The sequence below is a fragment of the Argiope bruennichi genome, chromosome 3 (genome assembly GCF_947563725.1).
Source record: "Argiope bruennichi chromosome 3, qqArgBrue1.1, whole genome shotgun sequence".
NCBI lineage: Eukaryota > Metazoa > Arthropoda > Arachnida > Araneae > Araneidae > Argiope > Argiope bruennichi.
Window position 1 is genome coordinate 76,832,960 of NC_079153.1, and position 18,730 is coordinate 76,851,689.

The following is an 18,730-nucleotide window of genomic DNA, read 5'->3' on the forward strand; positions in this document are numbered from 1 at the left end:
AAGTCAATCATGTCACGAGCAGTAAAAAATGATCTGTATGGAATAGTGCATCATCAAATACGAATATCGGTGACTTCGCACTTTCCAGTGAAGCCTCGCACTTTCCGGTGAAATCACCGCTGCGATAAATTTCAGTGATATGCAATTCAATGATACGATACGATAATTCCAATAACCGGTCCGTTCACTTTTCAATCCAATCACAGATTTCTTTCTAGAGCTTCCATTGGACAGATCGTATCGTCACCGCTCCGGCAAATGTCAGTGATATCGTATCGATTGTTAGTTTCTATCGTGATCCAAAACTTGTAATCGAAATATCATCAGTGAGATCGTATGAAGGATTTGAATCACACCCCTCTTTGAAAAGTATTGATCACTTGTATTTGTGACTTTTTGATATTGGTTACGTAATAACCGCTCTGAAAATATTCGTCTTCCCTACTAATCATACCCCTCTTTGAAAAGTATTGATCACTGGTATTTGTGACTTTTTGGTATTGGTTACTTAATAACCGCTTGTAAAATATTCGTCATCCCTACCCCGAAAGGAATTTCGAAAAGTGTTTATCCTATTTTGCGGACTCGCAAACTGGCAACTGCAACATCTGTTGCATCACCACAAATTTCCAAGCAAGCACATGTAGTAGGTCATTGGCCGTCTGTAGTCGATTGCTGGAGGCAAGTTGCTTTATAATCATATTTAATTTCATAATTTAATTATCGGGAAATACTTGAAAGGGAAAGAGGTACCTGATATCCTTTTACTTTCTATTGTGCTTAAATATAAAACGTTGTATATTTTCAACTCGTATTGCAGTTGTAAAATGTTTTTCAGTATGTTTATTGGAATTCGAATTCAAACGAAGTTGCTTCAAATCTTAAGTTTTAATACTTTAATGGAACCCAATTCATTGTTGTTTGTTTTATATTTTTGCCAAAACGTTCAGTAATGTGTTCTGCTAAAAAATATGTAAAAATATAAGAAATTACAATTTTCTGTCTCTCTCTCTCTGGCTTTCTGAACTTTTATACTTAAATATTCATATTTTGGAATGTTATGCATTGCCGTTTCATAAATTGGATTAATGAATAAAATTGTATGTTGATTAAAAGGAATTTGAAAACTTGTGAAATGCAAATATAATTTTTAGTAGTTTTCCAAAATGTCTCATCTTTTTTTTTTTTTTTCCCCCCTCTTTTTCTTTGAGGATTATATAGTTTGGAACATCTTGTGTCCTTAAAATCATTTTTTTTTCAATAACTTTTTCTAACTACTAAAAATGAATGTAAAGCTAAGTCTGCGATTTTATTGTTTAAGTTACTAAATGATATTTTTTTTTATGAAATGGAATTTTTGATGGAAGTGAAAAGTAATGTTGTAGGAAAAACAAACGTCTTCTGTACCTATTCATATATATTTAAAGAATTGTAATATGCTCATTTTCTTTCTTACTTCTTAAATCTTACAATTTTTTCCCATTGAGTTCTTATAAAGTTTTGTTTTTTTACATATTTTTTTTAGAAGTAGAAAAATATTTAAATTGTATATTTGTAAAAAAATAAATTCATTAATATATGCTTGAGTTCTAAAGATTGGCAAATATGAAAATAATTTTTATTGATTTCTTAAAAATATGAAGTAATTTAAAATAAAAATTTCCAAAATACATTCTATAGCTGTATTAATATTACCTAATTAGTTTTGAAATTCAATATTATTTAAAATATTAAGTTAGAGGTTTTCTGACAAATACTGTTCTCTTTTCTTCATATTTTATAAAAAGTTATTTTCTTATCAGATATAAAATTTATTTAATCTGAAATTTTTCGAAGTTTGAGTATTTTATATAGAATTTGAAATGGTCATCATTCTGATTTTTGAGTATGAAAATAACTAATTTTCAGAAACTTTTAAAGCAAAAAAAAAAAAAAAAAAAAAAATGCAATTTTATTTCAAGTTTTTGTTAATTTGATGATATTTTCTGGAGTCTTTCTTTGATATATCATTGGATTGTTGCTAATTAACCTGCATGATTTTTTATCTTAATTCTTTTGTGAAATAAAAACATAATTATAAAATTTTAACTTGGACAGCTGTGCTGTATATTTTGCATTATCTCATTTTTATTTATATATTAAGTATAGAAAATTTATCAATTATTAAATTAAACATATTTTTATTCTGTAAAAGGTCATTAAATTGAAAATTATTATTTAAATTCATGGAGAGATTTTTTATTTCTTACTGAAATTTAGTTTTTAACTTTGTTTTTGTACTTTTTCTTTTGAATAAAAAATTTATCTATGAATATTAAAGTAGAACTTGCAAAATAATCAGGAAATATTATGATAACTACAAGAATTTTGTACAATAAGAAACACATCCTTTTGTATATAAATTCTACTTCTTATATTATTATTATAAGTTATTATTTTTCTATATTTAAAATATATAAATAATTTAAAATAAAGTGTAATCGAAAGTAAAATTAAGAAATGATTATTATTTTTGTTTGAGGATAGAATTTTAATTTTGCATAAATGATTTAAAAACAGATTTCATAAAAATTAAATTTATATACGAAAAAATAACATTTTTGTATATTACAATATAGAATTAAGTAATACAAATGAATCCAATGGAAACTATTGTTGCCTGAAACATGATTTTAAAATATTATGTTTACATTACTCTTTTTGTTTTTCATGTTTCTCTAATTTATTTTTTCCTTCTATAGCTTGAACTATGGCTGATGATTATGAACCTGATGAGTAAGTTTTGCAGTAATTTTTTTCTTTTTTAATAAATTTAAACTTGTTTATTATACTTGTATATGTTTTAAGTGTCTATCAAAACACGCACATGTGTATATAATATATATATAATGTAAACTTGTTATTTGAAATTTACTATTCAGATATATTTTTGATTTAATCAAAATGCCTTTTGAAAAGTAGTGTAAACATGTTTACAGTTAAAATTTTATTTCTTTTATATTGTTTTTTTTTAATATAGCCATTTAAATTTTCCACACATTATATTTAAATATATTCTGCCTAAAATTTATTTTCACTTGTGAATTGTGGGTAATCAGTTATGTTCCATTTAAAAGATATTTTTTATTGTTCCAAATCGTTCATTTTCTTAATTGGGATATTTGAGAAAACGAACTGGAATTTAAAAAAAAAAAAAAGTAGAAATGAATATTCTATGTTAAAAGTTTATCATGTTGTACTTCTTAATCTGTCTGCACATCCTCAGGGTCTTTTTTACCTTTCTCTGTTATTTAGAAATTCTAGAAATTTATAAAAGTTTATACCTGTTACTTCCTATACCTTCATGGGGAACTAGAAGATTAGAATACTAAAAATCAATGAAGCAATGCATCTTACTTTTTATTAGAAGGCCAAGGTCAAATTTACTCCTGCATATCTTAGGTTTCAGGTTCTTTTAATGTTTTGCCTTTGATAGCATATGAACATGAGCAGCTGAGATTCAACAATTTACTTACAAATATGCCTACTGATAGTGAAAATTATGACTCAAAATCTTAAGAAAATACAAATTCTGATTACTCTAAGAAATCTCTTTTACTGCTTATGAAAAATGTTGCAGATCTTTAATAAAATGCATTTTTTTTTTATAATGTGAATTAATAGTCTTGAACTTAATGTTAAAAATTCATTTTATTCTGAATGAAGAATGATAAAAATGGTTTTTGAGTATGTAAATAAAAATGGAAGATAATTTATTGTATGTTTAAACTTCTTTGTCCAAAAAATTTCAAATGTAAACTATATGTAAAGTATAGATTTTTCTTATTTTTTCAATATGTTTTTCTTAAATTATTTTGAAATTAATAAGTTTTATATGAATGAAATGGGAAAAAGAATTGAATATAGAAGTATGAGAAAAAAGGGCTAAGCTCAATTTTGACTTTTTAAATTAAAATTTGTTTTTGTGTCTTAAATGTAACATAATTGCATGAAAAAATATTCATTTACTCTAACCATATATTATTTTTATCCAAATATCCAATAAAAGAAGGAATTGTCTGATAATTTGTAGTCAAAATTACCCTATGTTTAACAAAATGGATTTGTATGCTAAAGAGTTAATGATTGATATTTCTTAACAGTTATAATTTTAAAATATGGTCTTAGTAATAGAATAGCAAGAAAGTTTTAAAATACACCCTTAATGGAAAAATTAAGCTGATATTCATGTACAAAGTTGAGCTTTATCATAGTTTGATTTTTGAAGTTATTTTTAGTTTTTGCCATTCAAATGCTTTTTTTTTATATATATAGAATGAAATGTATAACTAATTAAACTTTCATCTTTATTATCATTAAAAATTCTCCATGAAATCTGTCTTGAATTTGAAATGAAATTTTTAAGTTCCAATACATAACTGTTGAAGTATTAGCATCTAATATTACTAAAATTTCTTTTGATACAATAAATTATATGAATGAATATAATATTTGTGTATTAGTTACAAACCAATGTATTAATTTTAAAAAAAATTGGCAAGCATTGCATTCCTGTAAGTTTTTTCTTAATTGAAATATGACAGTGTTCAATAAAGACATGTGGTTAATATACAAGTACCAATATAAATCTTAACCATCATTTGCTCTTGCTGATTACAAGTTTCATATTCTATTTTAGTGATTTTTATCCTTGCTTTTATAAATACTTGATTTAAATACTTATTTTGAATTATAATAAGTATTGAAATTTTTCTTTCCATAAACCTTTGTTTTTTAAACTGAGTTGTAATTTGAAGTGAACGGGCATAAAGATCATAAATATTTTTGCAGCACTGCATTCTTTTAGACTCTTCAGAACTTGTTAGCATATATAATGCAGCAAGATTTTGTTAAAATTTTCTAAATGATTATTTCTAATTAAATTTACTTTTATTTAAATGTGCAGGGTCTCCATTTTAAATGGTGTACAATAGCTTTCTTTTCTCCACTGACTTTCAATACAAAACTGACTAAACTTTAATATTTTGAATATAATTTTATACAATTTCCTCAAAGAACATCAATCAATTAATGCTATGTTTTCTCCAAGCAGCTATTAATTGCTTTAAAGTAATGAAATTCGAAACTTTATGGTTCAGTTTATTTGATTGTAAACAAATGAAACTTTTGTTAACTGTCTTTTAAATAAAATTTAAAAGCTGGTTTATCATTATTAATGTGTGTTTTGCTAAATATGTTTAATAAGGCTAAAGAACTGCATAAAAAACTTTAGACCTCATAATTGATGTTACATACAATTTTTTTTTTTTAGAAATGGGATTATGAAATTTCCCTTTACCCAGTTTATTCCTATGAATCTTATAAACTGAAAATTTATGTCTGTGACACGTATTCTATTAAATTTTGTGATCATAGATTCAATGAGTTCATAACCATAATTTATTTCATTTAAATTATTCACATTTTTTTATTGTAAATTGAATTTTTAATATATTTGTATTTTGACCTTTAAGTCTTATAATTTATTGCATTTTTCTAGCCCTGTTGGAGATGATTATGATGATGGAGAACCTGAAGATGAAAACTTAGATGAGATTGAACAAAATGAAGTAAATATGATGAAATAACATTTTTCTTATAAATTTGTGAATTAAATTTATATTAAATCATTGTTTACAAATTTTGAAATTGTTTTATAACTATGTAACTAATCATGATAATATTACTTGTAGCTTTATTAGTTCTTTTTCTCTTTTTTTAAACAAGTTTTTTTGTACACAACTACTGTATTTAAATATAGCAAATAATTGTTAGATGCATTTGAGAATTTCTTTTAAGATCATAGGATTCCACTTTCTGATATTTGTGAAATGTTCTTTTAAATAACTAAAATTTAAAAAAAGACTAAAGAACTGCCAACATTTCTAATAAATTCTTAGAAAGAGTTTATTAACCTTATGAAAGAAAGTATAAACCTTTTAATAAAATAAATATGTAATGTTTGTGTAAAGTCAAATATTTCTAAGTGCTTGAAAAAAAAAAGACCCCTTTTATTTATAACTGTATCATTTGGCATATTTTTTTAAAATATTTGCTTAAAAAAAACTGAAATGAAGTATTTCTGCAAATGCTTGCATTTGCTTTTGTAATGGAGAATTGTAACAAAGCATGCATTGCTTTTGGCTTCTATAAAAAGCATTTGCCATATTTTTTTTGAAAGAAAAATATTAATTACTTAAAATCATCCATTTACTTGGGCACGGTGGAATTTTGTAGCTTCACTAACACATTGAAGTAATCATTCATTTTTTAAAGTCTAATGCTATGCCAAAAATATGATGAAAAAAGAAGCTGTTTCACTTTGATGACAGATATGCACTGTATAGTATTATAATAAAAAAGTCGGCACCTGAAAAAATTTTAGAGCAATTTTTTTCCCCTCATATTAAATAGTTGCTGCTGACATTGCCATTCTACTAATATGAAATTATATCGTAAGAGTACTGGCTTAAAATGTTTGGTAAGAATGTAAGTTCTAGCAGATGAAATTTAAAATATTGTGTAATCTTTATGAAAATGTTTAATATTGGTAACTATTTACAGGACATTCTGTTTGAAATAATATGCTTGATATTGCATTTTAATTATGTATTATTAAATAACTACTACTGGATTTAATTTACATCAAAATATATTTAGTAATTGAAGTTTCGGTGTTTATATATCAATACCTGTTCCTGTCCTGTTAGGTTTGTGTAACAAATTTCGTTAAGGAAAATAAATTCTGGATTCTTTTATTTTCATTATTCATTTTATCTTTTTTTAGTTTCATGCAAAGGTGTGGTACAATAACTCTGTATGTCGAAAATCAGATGCAAAAGAATATTTCAGAAGCTTCCTTTTCTTTCATATATTATTCATAATATTATATAATATTATTATTCAGGAAATTTATAGATATTTCATTATATTGAAAATTTCTCCAATCTCAGATGATATTATTCCCATAACTTCTTTTCTTTATGTGAAAAAAAAACATATTTAAGAATATCTCGGATATCAAATTTGACTAACAAATCCTACTTATTAAGATATGATGGCTGCATTAAAATACAGGATATCCAGGATTCTTATGTTTTTATCATTAATATACTTAAAAGCATCACATTTTATTGAGATGCACAAAATCAGACTTCTTTTTTAAGACTCGCATTATCATTGTCAATTACATGTAAAATTTCTATGAATAGAGTTAAAGTTTTTTTTTAACTATAACTAGCAATTTTTATATCCAAGATTTTATCAATTTATAATCAGATGGTAGTTTCTAAAGTCTGGGGCATCTGTTGCACCATTTTATTAATGATTTTATATTAATTCACTTGTATTTCTATGGCCCTAATAGTAAACCTGCTTTTTAATTCCACTCGACTAGAAAAAAAAACATGATGATTTTTCCATGATGTTCAAATTATCTCTTAAAGAAAATTAATCAGTGCAATTATTTGGTGATTATTAAGAAATAAAAATGAAGACATCTTGTATATTTTGATATAATAGTACTGTAATGTACTAAGAATACTAAAAATTATACAAATATTGTCCTTGATAAAAGAAATGAAGATAAAGTATGAAGAAGTTTGCTGCAGATATTGAAATTTAAGAGGTTATCTCATTGTTTAAATTGTATAGTTAAGGGTAATTGATACTATAAGCATTTTTTGGTTTCAATTTTATAATTATAAATATCTTTTTAGGAAGAAAACTTTGAAGTGCTTCCATCATCTGAGCAACCACAGATGAATCAAAAGCGTATCACTACAGCAATATTGACAAAATATGAGAGAGCTCGAGTGCTGGGAACGCGAGCATTGCAAATAGCGTAAGAATGAGATTTATTATTTTTAATAACCAGATACATTAATTTTAAAATTTAGCGATCAATTTTTAAATAGGTAATTATTTATTTAAACATTATTGCATAACATACTTACTCAAATAAAAAATACTAGAAATTAAATATATTTAGTACTATTTTCTTAATTTAAATTTCTCTAAACTGCCATTGCTGGTTTATAGTATATTAACTCCTAATATATTCTTATTTGTGACATTTTCCTTATATATTTCTGAAATTACTGACTTCAGTTAAGTAATTTTTTTTAAAAAAAATAGGCAATAAAATAAAATTTTATTTTAGTAATTGAAATAGATGTAATATTCATATTTAAATATATATTTACTGTACATTTTATACAAATTTCTAATACATATTTTTTAGAAAGCTGATAATCAAATACATAAATGACATAAAATCTCCCTACCCCCTTTCAGTATATAATGTAAAATGCATTTGCTCATTAGTATATCCTTAATTTTTGAGTGAATTATTTTGAAATAAGTGTTTTATTGTAAAAATTCAATTTCATAAAGATAATACTTAATAAAATGATCTTTCTTTAACAAATTCATCTGTATTTATTCTGTTCACATTCTGTGATACATGTTTGTAATTTTTACTTTGTTAAAGGCATATGATTGAATGGATTACTGAAACATTGAAATTAATTTGCATTTCATCATAATATTAAAAACATCATTATAACTTGTATATCAAATCAAATTAAAAATATTATAAAATGTATTGGTTTATACATAAAGATATATTATAGGAGACAAATGTAAATATGACAGTAATTGTTGGAGCTTACTGTAATTTCCTGTAGGGAAATTAATACTTCTATAATGATAAATTTGTTTAATGCATTAGTTGAGGTGGTTAGCTGTGCTTTTTCCTAATGATCCCTCACTGGAATTTTGATGACTTATTGATTACATGTTTGCTTTTGGATAAAACAATATATTTGAAAATATCTATATCTAATAATCAAACTAAATATGGCTGTCAATGTGTTAAGCAGTATGGTTCTGCAAATAAAATTCAGAAAATCATTAAATATTAGTTAAGTTCATTACAGAACCAATCAAACTGAAAATTTATATGTGTAAATTGTAATTAAAGGCAAACCTAAAGATGCTTAATTGATATATATATGATAAATCTGTTTTAAGAAGTAAATTGGTTTGTCTGAAATAAGTGTCATTTGCATGTCTCAGGCTGCATAAGTAGTCAGCATTTCCTCCTTTGATTTATCTATTTTTATGTATGTTTCTTTTCATTATATAGATTTTTATTGTTATTAATATGATAATAAATGCAATTCATATCTGATAGTCTTATTATTTTTAAGTTTTGGATATTATATAAAATCAGTTTTATTGATTTTTATTAATATTAAACAAACATTTATATGGACCAATTAATTATATTAAAAATAACACACACACATACACACATATAATTCATCCAAATAATCAAAATGAAGTATGTACTTGTTTAAGAGCTTTAATAATTATTATTGGTGGCAGGCAGCAGGCAATTGTCCATTTGGATTGTAATTCTGTAACATTTCCTGACATTGTTTTAAGAACTTGCATTTTCCTTTTTAATCATGTTTGTAAAATTTTTTGCACTGGAACTTGGTTAGTAGAAACAAAAATATTAATAAGTAAAAGGAAGAATAAGAAAAAAATTATCAATAAGTAAGTAAAATGCACGGTAAGACTGCAAGTCAAATAGCATTGAAGACTTCAAAATTTGTTCACTGTACTTAGCAAAGGGATACACAGGAGATGGGGGAATCCCTCTCCTTGAAACTTAATAGCTACTGAGCTAATAATTTTTTTCAGCTTTAGATTGGTATTTGAATAACTCTTTTGACCACTTCCTACCTTTACTCTCGTATACTTTTGTTTTTGCTTTCATATTTTTTAAAATTTAGTTTTAATTTCATATACATTTATAAAATTATATTATTTTAATATATTTCTTTTTATTAGAAGCCTATTATTAAAGAAAATATATTTATATTTTTTAATTACAATTTAGGTAATTGTAATTAATGATTTTGAACTATTTATAGTTAAAATCATTGCTTTTAAAATTATATTTCATTTAAATCCTCTGGAGAAATATTTTTTTGCAGCATTGCTGTTTTCTAAAATATCCAACTGCAATTTGTTATTAGTTATGACTGGATGCAGAATAGCTATGAGAAGATTAAAAAAAAAAAAAAAAAAAAACCCTGTTCCAAATTAATATATTTGGTACTAGAAGTGCTACAATATATACATTCTGTACGGCACTTCAATTTTATTTGAATTATGAAATTATTTTATGATATTACATTTTAATGAATATTTAACTTTAAAAAAATATTACTGAAGAAAGCATTCTTTCTGCAATATTAGCTATGTTAAAATTCTGTTATCTTGGTATAATTTTTAAATCAGTGTATCTTTTATCTTAATAATTTAACATAAAAATAACTGTTTACATTCATTGATATGTTGCTATTACTTATTTTCTTTTAAAATCAATTTCGCATTAGATGCGCAAGTGTTATATATGCACTTTTTTGTTAAAGCAAAATTACATTAGCATTATTTTTAATTTGTAAGCTTAGATTATTCGATTTTTGCAAAAATTTCTTATAGATAGTTATTGCGACTATTTCCTTTATTATTAGTCATATAATTAATTTTGATTTCTTCTAGAATCAACTGTTAATTTTATGTATTGCATAAGAATTTCTTACATTTCCTTTGTTGAAGGAATTTTATGAAGCTTGGTAAGAACCTTTTTAAATTAAAATTATCGTAGAAACAATTGAATGTTTTGATTAATAACATTTTTTAGTTAAATAAGTTGACAGAACATTTTTTTATAAAATTAAAAAAATGCTTAATATATTAAATTTTTATTTCTTTCTCTATACAGAATGAATGCTCCTGTTATGGTAGAACTTGAAGGTGAAACGGATCCTTTGCAAATAGCCATGAAAGAGCTAAAGTAAGTAAATTGTTTCTATTGTGTATAGTATATTATACTACAGTTCCCTTAATAATTGACATTCTAATCATTCAGTGATTTATTTTATAGTTAAAATAGCTTTGCCATTGATCCTTTTTCCTTTTATCAATGTAAAGATTTAAAAAATAATAAAAAATGAGTGTAATTTCAACAAACTATTTAACAATATATTTCTTAATTATAATTTTACTGTCTGTCAAAGTTACCTCATTAAGCTTTATAATTAAGTGAAGGTTCTAAATCTATATCATAATTAATAAAATTTCTGTTTAAGTTATAAATAATTTTTATATAAATTGAAATGCTTTCAGATTTTCCACATTTTTAGTCTGAAAAAGTAATCTATTTTAGCTTGATTAATATATGTTTAACTGAAAAAATAACAGTGGCATGTCATTTTAGAATTTTAAAATTATTTGTTATTTCATGAAGAAATATTAGTATTGTATCCATAAGTGTACACAGTATTTTGCCAAAAATTTGAATTTTAGAAAAATACTCTTACTAAATTATTTACTGATTCAGTTAATGAATAATTATAAAATGTCACTGGCATTGTCTTTCTTTGTAGCTGTATTTACCTATAACCTTGCATAAAGCAAAGTGCTGTATAATTTGAAGAACAGAACTTTTTTTCTTAATTATCTGAGAATTCCTTTATTAAATTTATCCAATGTTGATTTGTTATTTTTAAATATTTATATTTATATATTAATATTATATAATTTATGAATGAAAAGTTTCATTAATTTTTATACTTGAGTGGTGTATATTATTTTTAGTATTACATTGGAACAGACACTCGAGTGCTTTTTTGAGAAGCACGGCATTTTAATTTTGTGCATCACATGGCAGTTGCAATTTTCATAATTAAATTCCGCAAATATTAGCAATCATTTTTGAAAATTTATTTTTAATTTCAAGTAATTGAAATCTGCATCTGTAAAAGAATTAAGTTTGAACTATCGTAATGTGAATAACATTAATATGAAATTTAGACAAGAAAAATATTTCTCTGGTGTTAGAAAATTTTGAAATATATCCAAAATATGAACATAGATGACCTAAAATTTTAATAAACTCTTTTTCACTCTTCAAATCTGAAAAATAATGCGCTTTGTTAAATTATATATTATTACCAAAACAATAAACTAAAAGTTCATTCCCTTCCATTTTATTTAAGACATTCATGCTCTTCTGCTAATATTCAACAAAAGTTTTGCATTCTTCATAGATTCTTAAATAGATAAATTCCACACTTATAGAAAGTAACTAATTTCTGAGCAAAATTGACTATTAAAATCTCCATAAATAATGAGACTTTATTCTCAAATATGAATGATTATGAACCTAATTATTTTGATTGTGAAATTTTAATTGTATTAATTACCACCACAATATGAATGATAAACTCTTTGGAAATTGATATTCTAATTCATTGACTAAAAAATGCAGATTAAAAAGATTTACAATTCAGCATAAATTTTCTACTATACTAAAGTATGAATCGTTATTGAAACATTTATCAAATAACTAAGTTCACTATGTTACAAACAGTTAAGCTCACTGTGATTTGTTGAAGTAGCATATTTTCAAAGTAAGCACCAAAGTTTTATATAAATATTCCCATTTATGATCAATGTTAAAAAGATTATCAACATTTGCATTAGGTATAATTAAATTCATGATTGAGAGGCTTCAGTACATTTAGAGTATCTTTCAAATTCCAAATTCTGTTGACATCACTTGCTATATTGTTAACAATTTATACCCTTTGATCATACTTCAACAAAATGTATTCCACTTTAACTCTTCTTGTACGATTTTTATATACAGCTGTTTTAAATTTAAGACTAAGAGCATAGACATTTTGCCCCAAATTTTTTGCTCTCCTTGAAATTTTTTCTCTTGAATTTTATCTATATATATTGCATGTTTAAAAAAAAATTTTGGTTATTTTTCAGCTTTATTCAGAGACATTACCATTAATAGTTTGTGTCTATTTTTTTTAAAAGTAAATTTAATTTATTTTATGCTTTGAAAATTGAGTTTTTATATATATTTCATTTGTTTTGTGATGTGCTAGAGTTTTGAAATTTTGGGCAAACTCCAGACAAATGTGTATTATCTATAGTAATACAATATATTATTATCTGGACTTAAAATTTTATTTAATAGATTAGTTTAATTTGAATCCATGTAAGTGGTTCCATAATATACCACATTTGAAGGAAGAAATAAAATTTAAAGATTTAACACTATTATATGCTATTGATTTATAAAAAAAATATTGAAGATGATTAAAATTTTTACTTTTTAGTATAATAAGTGTTTTTAAAAATTAGTTTTCAAAAATAGGTTTAATGATGTACCCACTTTGAACTGTGTGAATAATGCAAAGCATACAATTCTGTCTTTTCTGCTGTTCATATTCCAACCAGTAAGAAGATAGCAATAATTATTTCTAATTTGTCTCAAACTCTAAGGCAATATACAAATCTTATATTTCTAAAGATTAATTCATGTTTTAGTATCATAATAGCAAAATTACAATTTAATAACTATGCATACTACATTTTTATTAAAAAACTAGTATTTTTTTTATTATTTTTCAGAGCACGTAAGATACCAATAATAATCAGAAGATATTTGCCTGATCGCAGTTATGAAGATTGGGGTGTTGATGAGCTGATTATCACTGAATAATACTATATTGTTATTGTAATTTTTATCGAAATGATGAATTATGAAATATTTTGGTATATCAGGGTATTATAGGTGTAGATTTCCTAATATTTATTATTTATATAAAGTTAAGGGAATTGTTATGCAACTGTCTGTTCTATTTATATTTCATAAAGGTTTGTGATATTTTTCAATAAAAGCGGTTGAATTTTTGTCTTTTCACTTTCATATCTTGGAAGAATATGCTTAAACATTCCTTTGAAAAAGCTATTGAACAATCCATTTCTGTTGATAGTTTCTCCTATAATGTGAAAGCAAATGTGCAAAGGTTCAGATATATATATTGTGCTATGTCTAAGCTGTTTTTATAATTTTTTTAGATGGGTGAACTGTAGATCTTTTATAATTATTTGATTTTAGATATAAAACATTAATATTTTTTTAAATGTAGAGAAATACCCAGTAGGAAAGTTTCTTTAAAATAAAAATTTAATTCAATGACTAATTTAATTAATGTAATCCTTGTATTTATTTATGATATTACTGAAAATCATTGAGTGTATTAGCTTGAATATATTTATTTGCCTGCAGTATTGGCTATCCATTTTATTAGGTTATTGATACAGAAACCGTATATCTGTTAAATGTTTCTCTTTTATTTTAAATGACTAAAATGTATCAATTTAATGAAAATTGAAATTTCAGAGAGGGGTTGTATTTATTTCAAATCATATTTTTAAAATGAAAACATTTTTATTATTTCTGAGTTAAATATCAGTTCATGGTAAAATTTAACAGCTAAAGTATTAAAAAGTTGAGAAAGTTGTGAAGATTTATGTCATCATATATTTTGAATAAAAGAAATATGATGTTTGGGGAGGAAACAAAATAATCTGATGTAATTTCAGCAATTCTGCCCATGAGGTTATTTTTTCGCAAAAAAACTTGTACAAGAACTAAACATAAGAATTTTTTAAAATATTAAACATTGTTGAATGTAATTTTCTTAAATATAATTTCTTGTTTATAATGTCTTAAAGAAACAAAAAGAAATCTGCAAAATTAAAATGGAACTAAAAGCCTGTAATTAGAATTTAAAAAAATACATATCAAATGAAATAAAATTTACTTCATTCAATGAATTTTTTTATATTTTTTTAGAAACTATGTGTTCTTTTAGAAATACATATTTTTAAAAGTGAATATCTTCCATCTGCAGGGAGAAGAAATCTGGCAGAAAGATGTAGCTAATGTAAGAAAGAAGGTAAACTTTTAAACTATACTTTTAATAAAGAAAAAAATATAAAATAAGTTGATAAAATTAAATTTAACTTCATTTTTGGCAATGAAAAGTATTGTTGCAAATCTCGTATCTCTTTTATAATTGAGATAAAGAAAACTTCGTTGAATTTGATTTAAAATCTGAATTAATAAAATGCTAAAATTACTTTCTAGGGGAGAAAAAAAACAAAAAACACCAGGGAATGGTTGTAAGATTTCAACTTATTCTTTCAATATGTAGCATTAGAAATATGATAAATTCACAATTTGCATCTTCTAAATAATTAATAGATTTTTGCAATTTTATTGTATTTTCATTATTGTTTTTTATTGTAGTTTTCTATGATGAAATTACAATAAAATAAGCTACAAAAGTGCATTCAAAGAGAAATTACTCTTAAAAACACTGAGCATTAAAATTTTTTTTAAAAAAATTCTAATATTTTGCTTTGTGAAACAAAATTTATCCTATACTTAGTGCTTTTTTAGGGATGAACATTATTTACAAATCCTTTTCTTTTATATAACAATAAATTCTCATTTGCATAATTCACAAACATTTTATTTCTCTTATTGCATTCCTTTTTAATAAAACAATTAAAGCAGAGTGACATTCTAAAAATAATGGATCATTTATATTATTTAAAGGCAAAATTTAAAAATCTGCTGAAATTCCATAAACTGAAAATAAAAATCTGGTAGACTGATTAATTTTATTGTAAAATTTCTTTGAACTAATTATTCTTTTATTCAAATATTTTTCTTTTAACTAAAATCTATTTATTTCAAATTCTGAGACTGAATTGAGTAGAATTCAAAACGAGTTTCACAACATTCCATTATTTTTTTACAATGAAATTTAATTTTTTTTTTTATTAACTTTAATTTGAGCATTAACAGTTAATTCATAGTAAGAAATATTGTTTTTTGTGCTTTTTAAAGTCTCGCAATCTCAAGTCAAATTTATAAATCTGCTGATAATTGCTACAGAAAAAATACCTTTCCTTACTCAGTATGCTGATGAACTCTTTCCTTGTAAAAAAAAAAGTATTCCTTAATGCAAAAATGGTAGTCAAATCAGAATTTATGTGTGACCTAATTTTGTCATGCTCCATTTATTTGCGAGAGTGGAAATTCTGAAATTTGTGAATAATTCACTTTGTCGAAGCCCTCTAGGAAATTTTGTCTTGTGAAGTTTTAGAAGAAAGTATCTCCTTTCAGTGTGGTACTTTTTATTTAAATGTGCAATGAGCATTGGAAAAAATATGATTATTCCTCCTCCTCCTCCTTGATTGCACAAGAAAAAAAAACAGAATACATATAAATTTACAAAACTTTAAAAGAACATTCTTATCAATGCATTAAAAAGGATTTTTAAAAAATTAAAATCAATGTTAATAAAAAGTAATAATTGAAAACTATAATGCCATATCGAATACTATAAGAAACAAAATTAGGAACAGATTTCATTATATAATAATTAAAATTCCTTATAAAGGTGTTTATGATTCCAATTTATTTGGAGGTGGTGTTCTTTTTTTAACTGTCATGCCTTTACTATTTTTATTTCGATCTTTTGAATTTTCATAAATTATTCAAATATATTAATAAAAGCGTTTATTTAAAATTATTTTTTTCTTTAATATATTCATCAATTTCTACTTATTAAAGATGACGAACTTAGAATAAGCGCTTATCTCGCAATCGGAAAATTTTGAGAAGCTACGATTATCGTTTTAAGGAAAAAAGACAAAGATGCTGAAGTGAGGAAAATTATTGTCAGTTGTATTTTTTTATTGCTTGAAAGAAAACCAAAGAAAATTTGGGCAAAGCAAAGTTTTTTTTTTTATTGCAAAAAGAATATTAGAAAGTAGGAAACATTTTGCCGCCATTTCTTGTTCCCGATAATAATTCGTTCACTAAGAACATGAAACTTAAATTGGTGACAAAATGGCGAATGCAGGCCAATATTTTAAGGGGCGATGTTTCGTTGCATTATTATGGCTTATTCTGAAAAGCAGTTTGATGTTGAAATCGCCTATGGGTTGAATGTATCAGAAGTCCAAATTTCGTTGCAGTAGGTTATATAATGACGAAAACGTAATTTTATCACTGTATAAAAGTTTCGCGAACAACATTTAGTACACAACATCTTATCAATATATTTATTTCATGTCCAAATCATTAAAATAGTAACCCTATTTTAATGAACTTTCAATTTAATCAATATGCTAGTGAATTATTTTAGGCTAATTTTATATTTAGTAATTTTGTTAAAACGTATACACTTTTATTTATTTATCATGGTGCACTAATCCGTGGCATCCATGTTGTGCGCAATAGTATTTAAGTATACACTTGATATTTATAAATACTGTAATAATAAGTGATTTTAAGATAACATATAAAAACCTGATCATTTAAATTTTATTATCTAATGATTTTATTGTTTATAAAGTTTGTATTTTTACAAATTTAATCATTTGACAACTAAATTAATAATATTTAAAAAGATCTGCTTGTGTCTCTCTCTTCGACTCAGTGACCAAGGAAGGTGCATAGTCTTGAATCAGCCATCGGTTTCAATTCTTTAAATAATTCGTCATATACATAGGATTAGAGGGGAAAAAAATTGGATATAAATTAACTGTTTGGAGAATGCAATGTCTTCTCGGATATTGTCTTTGTTATTTGATCGAGGTTTTGCCCCAAAATAATTTACAATTTCAAAGTGTACGTTAATCTAACAAATAAATCGAGCAACCTGCAATTTTCTTTATCCTACAATTCTAAAATGGGACGTTGACTATAAAAATGAAATGAAATCAGGTTTTTTGTTCTCGGCGTGTTCTTCAGAAAACTTATTTGTCAGTTAATGAATGATTTTCTTAATAGATAATGTTTGTTTTCGATTCAAGATGAACGAAGGAAATCCCTCAAGATGCATTTCACTCTTGCAGTCAAAAACATATCAAAACGCACCATCAAATTTAAGATGAGCTCGCTTTTATAAAAACAAGATTTTTCGAAAATTAAGAGAATCAAGTTGCGTGCCCCCCCCCCCCCCTCCTTCCCTATTAAAAAAACTATAGAATCACATATAAAGTTATATTTACATCCATCTGAAAATGCAATTTACCATTCTCAATTTAGAGAAAATTCAGAACAGCCAATTCTCCTGATTTTATTGACTCCGACATCATTTTAAACTGCTTCCTTTGGGCGGTAAAATGAGTGGGACACATATCATCAGACTTTCTGTTATAGCAGTCAATCTCGTGAAGTCTGCGCAGTTCGTATTTCAGTGAATCTGAAACAATTATCTTGTAATCGTTTTCATAACTTCTCCGAATTTACAATCCTGTGAAGAAAACCTTGAATGCAGTTGTTTTTAGCATCTGTTCGCCAAGTTTCAATTATTCGTTACTTTAAAAACGTTTCCGAGTTTACGCTATATTTCGGATATTTTCGTATGTCATTCGATATCTATATGTGTTTAACTACTCCCTGCCCTTTAATTTAAATAATTACCACCATTTTTAATCTTAGCTTTTAATTAGGCCTCTTGAGTTTTAAACAATGAATGTTGATAAACTGTCAGAGGTCATATTAACTTCAAACAGCAATTCACACTGAAATTCCAAAATATATCTATTGCATAAGAAGTTGTTAGCCAACCAATTTTCATGTTTCAGATGCTAACGTATGGAGAGCAGCCCACTTCTGAAATCTGTTTATGTGCATGACATACATACACACCAATAATCTATTATGTTTTGATTTAAACCTTCATTTTCAGATTATCTAATAATAACCACAAAGTATAAATAA

General features: G+C 24.8%; 2 protein-coding genes across 3 annotated transcripts in view; both read left to right on the plus strand.

Annotated features, from left to right (window-relative positions):
* Window positions 1-557: 557 nt before the first annotated feature.
* Window positions 558-13,834, plus strand: LOC129964055 (DNA-directed RNA polymerases I, II, and III subunit RPABC2-like). Of its 2 annotated transcripts, none has more exons than XM_056078728.1 (6): window positions 558-681; window positions 2,742-2,775; window positions 5,540-5,609; window positions 7,758-7,882; window positions 10,841-10,912; window positions 13,549-13,834. In XM_056078728.1, exons 2-6 carry the CDS (start codon window positions 2,750-2,752, stop codon window positions 13,637-13,639), a joined length of 384 nt encoding a protein of 127 aa, XP_055934703.1. In that variant the 5' UTR covers window positions 558-681; window positions 2,742-2,749; the 3' UTR covers window positions 13,640-13,834. The 2 variants fall into 2 exon arrangements, with proteins under 2 accessions (XP_055934703.1, XP_055934702.1); XM_056078727.1 differs by having other exon boundaries at window positions 613-749.
* Window positions 13,835-13,965: 131 nt separating this feature from the next.
* LOC129964054 (uncharacterized) overlaps window positions 13,966-18,730 on the plus strand; it is a 28,313-nt gene continuing 23,548 nt past the window's right edge. Inside the window, exon 1 of the mRNA XM_056078725.1 lies at window positions 13,966-14,882. The gene's annotated coding sequence lies outside the window, so the exon portion shown is untranslated. The remainder of the gene's footprint in view (window positions 14,883-18,730) is intronic.